Source organism: Pholcus phalangioides, unplaced genomic scaffold (assembly GCF_987345545.1).
Source record: "Pholcus phalangioides strain wild (caught in Gottingen) unplaced genomic scaffold, Ppha-v1.0 ptg000007l_1, whole genome shotgun sequence".
Lineage (NCBI taxonomy): Eukaryota > Metazoa > Arthropoda > Arachnida > Araneae > Pholcidae > Pholcus > Pholcus phalangioides.
The window spans coordinates 56,061,081-56,073,221 of NW_028301600.1; the positions used below are offsets into that span (position 1 = coordinate 56,061,081).

Sequence of the window (12,141 nt, forward strand, 5' to 3'; positions counted from 1 at the left end):
CTGGTTGCAAATCATCTACTGCCAAAAAATGAGAGTCCATGGTGGGAAATTTCCCAAGTTGGGAAGATATTGTTGCAATTTATGTCTCTGGGCCAGAGAAGTCATTTTTTTTAGTCATTTTTTAAAAGTCTCAGTTATTCGACTTACAATTTTATACAATGTTTTGATTCAATCTCTGAACATCATATAAACAAGGTTTCACAGTAATTATAAATATTTTCTTATAAATCCCAAAACTTATTGAGACTTGTCATCTTCACTCAAATGTTATAGACTGGCTTTTTTCCCACATAGCATAAACTAGTGTCACACTACCAATAAATCAAGGCGTGATTTGCAACATAAAGACAAATTAGCAGATCCTTGTGATGCAATCACTTCCAGCAAAGATGAAAAGTGCATCAAGTTTATCAGCATTAACAAAATCTATTAACATACTTTATGTGGTATTGTAGCTTTCGAAAGCATGGATAAAAGTTGATAATGAAACATTAACTGTTTTATTAAACAAATTTCCTCGGCAAAATAAATTCAATAGAAGAGAATCAATCATGAAACTGATAATTTACAAAAGGCATTAGATGCAGAGAAAGTTGAATAGAATACAATCGATTTCATATAATGGATGATTTTTGTTTTTTTTATTTTATATATCAAAAAGTTTCCACTTCCCAGTAAAGAGTAGGAGTTGATCATTCTATTGCTATTCAAAAGAGAACATTTTATTATGAAGTTTAACAATAGTCAAACTTGGTTATAATTACCTTGGTTGTAATGACACTTTGGCTATAACATCAAAAATAGCAGTCTGACCAAGTTTTTATAATGAACATAATGTTAATGAACTTTGGTTATAACATCTATGAAAACACATTGACCTCGGATATAACAAAACTTTTTCGACTGTTTATGATGTTTTTCAAAGTAATTCTTAGAATTAGAGCTCAGCACATTAAGACAATGCTTGTCTGCATTTCTATTTTAACTAAAGCTGAAAGTAAGGTTCATTACATATTTGCCGCTCAGACTTGCTCATTGATATGCCCGTAATTTTGTCATTCCTAGCTTTTCTTATTTATAAAAATGCCCAAATTTACCAACAAAGTTTACTTTAATTAATCATTTTTATTAGAATCAGGAATGAAGGTAATTTGCATAACTTATAAAATTGTTATACTGAATTTGGATGCATGTAAATATAAATATTCATTCAACATATTTTCCATGCTTAACTTTTTATACTTGAAACATATTTCAAATCACTGCAGACTTGCTGTACCACTTTATTTCTTACCAAAGGTTATTTATAGATAATAAATGGCTACTTCGCAGACAATTAGCAACATTTTTGGGAAGAAATAGTGGTGTACTGTACTTATTATCCCAATTCCCTGCATTTTTCTCGATCAACTATGGTCACCTTAAGCATAATGGAGTAAAAACTTCATGCGCACAGTACCTGATATTTTTTGCCAAAAAGGTTTTGAAAACCTCAACCTCAGTTATAACGACATCTTGGTTATACAAATACAAATACAAATACAAATACAACGCCACAACAGGCAAAATGCCCAACGAGGTGGCTGATAAAAAGATGCCCATAAAAATATGGATGTCATATGTTTCAAAAATACAGCAACCCCATTAAAAATGCAATTAACACAAATTATAAACAATATATACACATGATAAAATATCATACAATGCCCATAAAGAATACTTATGGTTGTCTTATTCTAAGAATGGATAGCTTCTCGATTTACCCCAACATGTTTATCGTATTTCTTTTTAAACGTGTCAATTGTGTTACAATTTACTACCTCCGGGGGTAAGCTATTCCATTTATTAACAACCCTATTAGAGAAAAATTCCCTGCGACACCATAACCTTGCATTGTCCCTCACCAATCGATACAGGTGTCCCCTTGTAAAAGCAGTTGATTGGCGGTGTACTAAAAGTTCATGGTCCATCCTATCCATCCCATTGAAAATTTTGAACACTTCGATCATATCTCCTCGACACCTGCGTTCATCCAATGTAAACATATTCAAAAAATGAAGTCTCTCTTCATAACTCAAGCCCTGTGTGCCAATAAGGACACGCGTAGCTCTTCTCTGCACCCCTTCAATCAAGTCTATGTCCCTCTGTAGGTATGGTCTCCAAAACCTTACAGCATACTCCAGTCCAGGACGAACTAAACCTCGAAAAAGCGGAAGAATGACTTTAGGAGAGCGCGAAGAGACCTTTTTGAAAATGAGACCAAGCATTCTATTCGCTTTTTTGACAACCGCTGAACAATGTTCAGAAAACTTAAGTCGCTCGTCAATGAGAATTCCCAAATCGGTGACTCTAGTTGCATCCGGGATAGTGACACCATTCAACTCGTAAGATAACCATGGGTTGTTCGAACCAAAATGAGCGACCATGCACTTATCTACGCTAAACGTCATGCCCCATTCATTTGCCCATGCTGCAATCTTGTTTAAGTTGGTCTGGAGCAACTCCCTATCGCTTTCATTCCCGATTACCCCCATTAGCTTCACATCATCTGCGAATTTGCTAGTAATTCCATCGATACCCTGATCGAGTTTGTCGATAAAAAGTGAAAAAAGTATGGGGCCAAGGACACTTCCCTGAGGAACTCCACTTGTGACGTCTGTCCAACCAGAGAATTCCCCGTTCACCATAACTCGTTGCGACCTATCTCTTAACCACGATTCTATCCAATTCAGCAAGTTGCCCCCTATTCCAATCTCGTGTAAACGCTTCAAGAGTTTGCCATGTTGGACCCGATCGAATGCCTTCTGGAAATCAAGGTAAACAACGTCGACATTTTTGCTCTTACCCAAAGCCTTAGTCACGTAATCATAGAAGCAAAGGAGGTTAGTTACACATGACTTCCCCTTCCTGAACCCATGCTGATTATCCGACAATACATTATTCTCGTCTATCCACTTCACAAACTGCCTTTTGATGATAATTTCCAAAATTTTCGAGAGGGAGCTCGTCAAACTCACTGGACGATAATTAGACACCACCTCTCTACTACCCTTCTTAAATATCGGAACAACGTTAGCCAGTTTCCAATCTCTCGGGACGATACCCTCAGCAACACTACTCCTGAATATCTGTGCGACTGGCCCCAACAATTCATTAGCACCTTCCCTGAGAACCCTGGGATAGATATCATCTGGTCCTGGAGCTTTGCTTGCACATACATTTCTTAGAAGATTTAGGACCTCCACGTCTTCTACTTGAATATCGTTGAGGGTTTTATTACCCCATGCAACACCCGTATATCGAATATCATTATCTCCATTAAAAACCGACGCGAAAAAGTCATTGAAAGCACTACACATGCCTACATTGCTCTCTACCTTAGAGCCTCCTATCGAGAGGGGGCCAACTGTTATAATGACAAAATTTCATTAAATGTTGTTATAATGAAGTTTGGCTGTACTAGCTTTATAGTATGAAATTTTGAATGTATAGTAATGTGAAACAACAAGCATGAAAAAATTTGAAATTTTCATGTCTGTTTTATGCTTGTTGGTATATTACTTGTATGCTTGTTGGTATATTACTTGTATGCTTGTTGGTATATTACTTGTATGCTTGTTGGTATATTACTTGTATGCTTGTTGGTATATTACTTGTATGCTTGTTGGTATATTACTTGTATGCTTGTTGGTTAGTATATTAGTTAGGGTTATGTTCTCAAAATTTAGGTTTTGTATAATGATAGAAATAAATTATTGCACATATTTTGTGTGCATCTTAATAAAATAGAAACCCGTCTGAAACCGAAAATAATTTCAGTTTCTCAATGTTCCATTTTATACAGTTTTCACTGTATAAACAATATGAAAAACATATATATATACAAAAAAAAAAATTATTTTAAGAAAAAGGAAAACAAAAATGAATTTCATGAGAGTGAAATAGAACCTACGCAGTGGGTTGTCATCAGGGGGAACCCCCATGCATAGTTTGAAAAGTAGGCATTTCTGAAGGGTGGCTATGCCTAATTGCATTAAAAATGTAAACCCTTGTTCCCTGCCTTCTCAAAAACATGTTGGATGAAAAAAAGACAAAAAAAATGTTAAAAAATACAATATTTAAAAATATATACAGAGCTTCAAATTAAAAGCTCAAAGAAGCATGTGAAAAATATATACAAAGTTACAGAATACATTTTTATCTTCATTTCTCTTGCATTTTATCCAAATATATATATATTTAACTGCAGACATTTCAAAAGTCAGAAAATGCTTTGAGAAAATCATTTACATTATTGCATGTTTTAGCAATAATGCATTAATACATTTTTGCATCAAGTATTAAAAAACATGCAATAATGTAAATGATTTTCTTAAAGTATTTTCTGACTTTTTAAATGTCTTGAGTGGCAAGGGTTATTCGTCGGCAAGGGTTATGGGTTTCAAACTTCACCCATGTTTTTCAACTTGTTAGCTATGTGGCTCATTATTATAACATTAGTATTTTCTATTTCTTTCTATTTTTCAACTTTTAAACACACTTTTGTGGAGGTGGCCATTTAATATTGTGCTACTAATGTTTATTTTTCGTGTTTTTCTATTTTCTCATATTTGCTTTTTGACTTCCAAACCTGGTTTTTTCAAAAATGTTGGGGGGAACCGATGGTAAATTTATGCCTATTCTTGGCTTACCATCATTAGAAACATTTTTGCTGTTTGGAACAATGTGGGGGGGTTCCCCCTTGAGAACGACCTCCTCATTGTTCTATTTATTTTTGTATTTTTCATCTCTCTTCTAATTATATATATATATATATACAGACATAATAAATGTGCTTCGTTACCATTTTTATACATAATTAATTATTAAGAATACATACTTTATCATCCACAGAAGATAGAACGACAATTGTTTGGGAATTATGATCAAATACCATTTGCCAAAAATCAGCAATGGTGTCAGATAGAGGATGTTGAGTGATAATAAATTCCTTCAATTTATGAAAACCCTGAGAAAGAGAGAAAAAAATTTGATATGATAAAATACATTAAAAAAAAAATGAATATTTTTTTCTTAAAATAAGAGAAAATTAGCAATATTACAAACACTATTTTATGAAAAAATATCTGAATTATCATATAACATCATTTTTTTTTTATTGAAAAGCAATTTTGAAAAATTTAACATATGTAACAAGAATTATATACATATACAAATCTGAATTTTTAAGCACCAGATAAGAATTTGATAAAATAATTTTAAATAAAACTCTTGTGAAAAGCACTGAGGTCAAAGATGGTATTCAAGGTTACAACCATGGCCCCCACAAGAGTGGGGCTGTAGCCTTGAAGCAAAGGACAATTCTCACCATATTTTTACTTTTTTCACGTTATAAATTAACTATAAAAGGGCCCGTGAAAAGTGACTGAGGGACCCACAAAAGATCCCAGCCTAGGAGTCCTCATGGAATCTCATACATTTTTGAAAATATGTCGCTTGTTTATGCATCCAAAATTACTTCCAATGATTTTCTATTTTAATCCATTTATTTTGTGTGTGATTTCCAATGTACTGCATGGCAAAATGTAAGGGAAATCAAGAACTTTTATTCAGGCTCTGCCTAAGTTTTCTCAAACATTTTGCATTTGGCCAGTGTCTGTTTTCTCTGGACCACAAACTCAACACTAGCTACAAAAATTCTTCAGTTTGAAAAGTTCTTCAGATTGAAAATTCTTTAGTTAAAATTTTCTTAGATTTTTCGAAGGTAAATTTTCAATTTGAAAGTTTTGAAAAATTCTTTTCAAATCATATTATGTTGATTTCTACCACATTTGCTTTTAGTCTTTGTGCTAATCACGTCAGTTAATTGATCAATTGTTAATTGCAGTTAGAAATTTTAGTTTAGCTCATCTTGTTAGTTAAGTTGAGCATTTGATTAAATTTTAAGTTTAAAATTTAACCTGATTTATTTGACTAAACCGATTATTTGTCTTATATATGAATTATGTTCCTATACATAGGGTGACCATGCATCTTGTATTTCCTGGGACAGTGTCACAGTTTTTCTATTTTTCTCATCATCTTGAACTTTTTTTGCAAAAATGTTTGTTTTTTCATTCTTTAAACAATTTACTTGAATGTTATTGTTATCAAAAATGTAGACAATTTTCATAACTCAATTCAACTGAACTCGTCAACATAAGTTGACATTATTTCCAGTGATATATATTTTCTAGGAATTTTACAGGTATTGACAACTTGTCAAAAGTGAGTTGAAGAATTTTGAAATACTTAGTAGCAGTATTTCTCAAGATACATAAACCATACAGAATAGAATGCTTACTAATTTTTTTTTTTTGTTGACAAGCAGCTGTGAATAAGTTAATTCATTTAACAGATTTTATTCACCATCTTGTGCTCACATTAGAGCTCTTATTGATGAACCATCATTAATCCTGTGAAGAGTAAGTCTAATTTTGAAGCAAGTACAGTTTATTAAGAAATTAACATATTTCAAAAGGCATTTCTCTTGCTCCAGAGATCAGCAAGTGAGAAGTCAAATTTCACTTTTTCCTGTATTTGGTAGATCCAGACAAATTATTAAGCAGGGACAACAAAAGGCACTACAATCTTGTTTCTGGAGCAGTGGACCTCCCATAATAGGCACTCCTTGTTAGCGGGCACATACTGTCAACACACACTTTTTTAAATTATGTGAACAGGCTTCCAGGGGCGTAGCCAGAAATTTCGTTCGGGGGGGGGGGGAGACCACTTTCATTTCGGGGGGGGGGGACCAAAGTACCAGAACAATGGATTTGGCCATCTTTTTCCCTTTTTTCGATCATTTTCTCACATTTCGGGGGGGGGACCAGACCCCCAAGTCCCCCCCCCCTCGCTACGCCCTTGCAGACTTCTAACTTATTAACAGACACTCCCAGTTGGTGGACAAAATTTTTGGTCCATCATAGAGAGATTCTACTGTATTGAGGATCCACGGTATATTCATTCATTCATTACACTTCACTCACTATGATTTGAGAAACTCTTAGTTTAAAAAAATTAATTGCAGATGGCAGCACTACACATAGCAAGCATTATACAGAAACAAACTTCATGGAAGGTTCACTATATGTGCACACACATTCAAACATGTACCAATTCATTAGAAGTTCCGAAGAGGAATATGGACGAGGTGCATGTCTGGTTTAGTAGTAGTGTATTGAGGATCAAATCCTGTCAGTTCAATCAATTGTTCTCAACTGCTCCATCGTCAATGTATGGCTAAAAAGCTTGATGCCATGTGAATTTTTACTACTGGGAATTTTTAAAAATTGATGTGTAACTAAAGCATAAGCTGTCACTCAGTTGCATCATACACCCCTTGCATCCTTGCTTAAGCCACCCCTGGATCCCAGCTTTCTGAATGAAGGAATCTGGTTCTTTCCTGGCATGCCAGGTAAAGCTAGGTTACAAAAGAATCACAGAATATATTCAAAAGACTGATACAATTTATATCATGTACTGAATATAAGTGAATCAGAATAAAATAATAAATGGTGATAAGAAATCGAACATTTACTTATTACTCTAATTTAATTATGATTAACCTAATACGAAATATGCATACTGTATTTTGTAGATCAGAGATTTGAGAAATATACTGCTTCTTTTGCATCAGAACATTTGTTTTGCAGTGAAGTTTTTTGAAGTTGGTTTTCTGTGGTTTTTAACTTCAAGGGGCGAATGCGAGCCAATCTCCCCTTTAAAAAGTCTTGCCACAGAGAGCAACAGACCTACAAACAGTACAAATGTAATTCAATCATAACACATCACTCACTTCACTTCTGAAATATAGATGGCAGCACTGAAAAACCAAAACAACACTACATACGCACTCAGACTGTTAGATACATACACAGTTACACCTCTGGCACAACTCACTAGGTAGTAAATCGCCCATAAATGGTGAGACCTGAGTTTTTCAATTTTTTGCACTGCTTATTCCAATCTTACACACGATCCAGGATTAGAAAAAATACTTTACAGTATACTTATGTATATCTATGTTCTATTCAACTTATCTAATAATCATAATAATAAGTGAATGTATATGCTTAGTATCTACCACATTTAATAAATCAAGATTTGTGGTAGCAAAAGCAAACATAAAGCTTGAACTATTTGAACACAGAAATGATGCTAAAATGAAGCAAAAAGGTTTGAAACAGCCAATCCAACTAATTCTAAGAATCTAGATAAATATTTAAGAATTATCTGGAATCCATGACTCAAATTTCCTCGCATTTCAAATAATTCAGGGGACAATTTAATTTTTTTTCTTACTAACTCTTTAAGAAGCACAAAAGAAATCACTAAACACCCAAAATAAGAGGCTTCTAAGTAGGCGAGACATCTCGCCAATGCAACTTATTCTAGTAGTTAACCCTTTAAATTATTTTATGATTTGTAAACACCACCAGAAAAAGCATAAAACTACTATTTACCTGAAGAAATGTCCCATTGATGTAATCTGAGCCATCCGTACCTGGTTTGGGAGTGATGTGAACTCTGTATGATTCCAGAGGAATAAGATTTAATGATCGGTTTTTTCCTTTGTTACATGGTTTCAAGGCTGACACAACATTAAAATCTTTTGCTTTAAATGATGTAACCAGCTATAAAAAATTATATAAATATAATCTTTATATCAAGAACAAAAACCTGAGCTTATGTATTGAAATAACTATTTGATATTGTTACGTAAGTTTTGATAATAAACAAAATGAAAACTCTCAAAGTATTTATTTTCCAAAATATGAAAAACACAAAGAATATAAAAATATAATAAAATGAATTCAAAATTAAAAGAAAACCTTCAAATTTTATTTATCTTTGCAAATAAAATGTAATCTGAGCTGAAAGTTGAGTCACTTTTGAAATAATTTATGCCATCAAAATTGTTTTTACTAACATTATATTTAAAAATAATTATAAAAACCTTTGTAATTACATGTATTTTTAATTTTAATCATTCAAAACACACCAACAACATTTTATCGAACGTTTTAATAAGGCACATTTAAAAAATTTTAATGTCTTCTATAATTTCTCATTTTTTTGCAGAATAAAGCATTCTATAAAAGATTATCTTATTATATACAGTAGTGACTTATTTAAACTGATGTAATTTCCTGTAATAAAGACATGACTTACATGGAGAGAGATTAAAATTATTAAAAGTTAATTTCAAGCTCTTGTAGTTAAGGGGTATATAATTCAAAGCCATGGCCTTTCCAATAACTTCTTATTTTCCCAATGTTTTGACTTTAAGGCAGGGTAAGAACTAGAGGGAAGGGCACAAAGGGAGCAACTTCACTGGGCAGTAAACTTAAGAGGGCAGCAAATTTTAGGAAAGAACAAAAATGCCTTTATAAAACCAAATTTTGCAGTGGTAGGGGTGGCAAAATCATGTTTGCCCCCTCACAAAATTCACAGTTATGGCTCTGAATTTCTCATAAGAATCCCTTAAAGCATTAATGTTTATCATTTTAATCTCCAGTTGAAAAAAAATAAAATTTTTACTCAAGAATACTGTCTCCTGTCACATAACGTAGTTAAATTCTAAAAAAATATTGAAATGTTAGGTAAATGCACAGCATTTAATTTTATTTCAATGTTAATATTTTTTCTGGTCTTGAATGAAATGGTATGTGGCTGATAAAAAGCTACAGTATTCTATAAAAACTTCATTTCAGTCATTTTTTAGTGAGGTTTATATACCCCAGCAGCTTTAATTGTTCAATTACTACAGGTTTTTTTTAAAGAGCTGCCTAATACACAATAATATATAAATTTGTTTCTTTCATTAAATTTCTGGTACAATTGATTATGAGAGGCTAACTGATTAATGAACTGTGTAGGACTGGAAAGCTCTCAAATGCATTAATTTGAAAGAGTAACTGAAAAAAGCCAATTTAACATTTATCATATTTCTCGAAATATTTGTATAGTACATGTTATCAAAAATATTATTTTAGAGGTTGCGACACATTCATTTCACTTTCCTGATTGGATACTATGAATAAAAAACCTCAAAAAAATGTCAACTTGCTTATTTACAAGCAAAACTAAAGAAAATGTAAACTTGAACAGGTTTGCAAACATTATGCTTGCTACTAATAGTGGCATCGAATCACTTCAAAACTCAGTTGTAATGGACCAATAGCTCTATAGGTAAACAAATAAATGGATATTTCATGTTTTGGCCAATCTAATAAGGAAGACCTGCATTACACAAAATTACTAGTTACACAAAACTACTCTTTTACTAAGTACTTGAATACAAACAACTTCTTTGGCAAGTATAGTAGACTCTTGATAATCAAGCAGTCTGGTAATACAGCATTTCCTTGCAGGACCACTTTTTTATGGAAAAAACATATGCATATAAACATGTTCCACAAATACTCGGACAAGATAAAAACACAAAGATAAACAAAGATGAAGACAAAAAAAAAAAGCATGTAACTAAGTGTGTGGCCTCAAGGGGCTATATACTATATGCCCTCTACAAATATCTTATCCATGAGGGTTGTTGGCTCCTTGCGGATGTGGAGAAATCAGAGATGTCTCTGCATGCATCTGCTGCTTAAAAGAAAATAATATTCTGCATTGTACCCTATCCATTACATCTATACAGTTCAGTCTTTGCTTTGATTTGATTCTCTGCCTCGTTCATTTGTGATAGTGTCTTGTGTGCATCACTGTTGTTCCTCTCGTGTGTGCAGTGTTGTTACAGATGAAATGAAAGCATGAAACATTCTCTCCTTCAAAAAATCAGATTATTAAAAAGCTTGTGAAAGGTGGGAAGTTGGTTGAGCTTGCCATGAAATGTGTCTCTGTGCACCCCCAGTTTTTTTTACTCTAATGGAATAATACAGTTACACAAAATAATTGCTCCTTTTTGCAGAAAAAAAATGCCCAGATCAATTATGCAAACTCATTTCTCAGAAAATTTATACATTATACAATATTCTAAATTCATATATAAAGTTCAGTTCATTTTTGGCTTTACATGGTGTTCTGTTAATAAAATCTGGCGTACAGTGGTTTAAATAATTTGAATGCATATATTTTTTATACCCCTGGTCTGATATGTGCCAGATTACCAAGTCTACTATACTCAAAATTGATCAGACAACAACCACTTCCTCAAAGACTCTATTCCACTAGATACTGCTTATTTACGCTCTTTTACAAAACTTCAACGGTTAAAAACTATCATGGATTGGTAATTTACTGTATTGCTCACCATGAAAATTTCTAAATGAAAAGTCTAATATTCTAATATGATAATCAGAATAGGATCTGCAGTTAGGAACCCATTCTGAATGGCAGGACAAAGAGAACCATGTCCCATTTGGGATTCATAGCCAAGACCTGAACAGCTGGAGTTTAGGGCACTAACCACATTACTGTCAGGTAGATAAAATGTCAGAGTCATAATTGGGCAGTAAGCAAAGACTCTTTGAGAGTGGTTGCAATTAGAAAAACCGCTAGACTGGGGGGGAATGCATGAAAAAATCTGGAAAGAGTATGATACATGACTGGAATGATATAGCAGTTATGGGTTTGCTCAAAGCAAACAATGCACATTTTCAGGAGGCTAAAATTTTTTTTTACAAAGGATGCTTTGCAATATCACTGACTAAATTCTACAGAGGAATGTGTACAAATTGCGTGTATGTTCAAGAAGTAGTGCTGACTGGTGCTGTGTAGTTAGTTCTGTTGGAATTGTGATGACTCCCTGCAGGCATTTGCATAGTCAGCTCAAGTTAGTTTTATAATTTGGAGGCAAGAATGTGCACTGGTCTCCCATTCAAAAAAAAAATCTTCACACACAGAGAATGGCAGACTTGCAACAGGCTAGTTACTGCACACAAAATTGAAGCATCTGCCACTTTCACTTCTAATTTGGAAGATGGATTTGCAGAACTTTGAATTAATTATGTGCATACCTCAGATATCTTGAATGTATCAGGTAGATGCTCAGGGTATTGAATGTATCAGCTGGAATATTCAGGATCTCACTCCTGATATTGGAGGACCCTAGTTAAGATGGAGGGGAGGCTAAAGGAAAAT

General features: G+C 33.4%; 1 protein-coding gene across 1 annotated transcript in view; it reads right to left on the minus strand.

Moving 5' to 3' along the window:
• LOC149085519 (putative receptor-type tyrosine-protein phosphatase mosPTP-1) overlaps window positions 1–12,141 on the minus strand; it is a 222,680-nt gene that overhangs the window by 17,065 nt on the left and 193,474 nt on the right. The window contains exons 21-22 of the mRNA XM_089233576.1: window positions 8,505–8,675; window positions 4,880–5,008 (exon numbers count right to left, since the gene is read on the minus strand). Coding sequence (XP_089089702.1) covers window positions 4,880–5,008; window positions 8,505–8,675 — 300 coding nt within the window. The remainder of the gene's footprint in view (window positions 1–4,879; window positions 5,009–8,504; window positions 8,676–12,141) is intronic.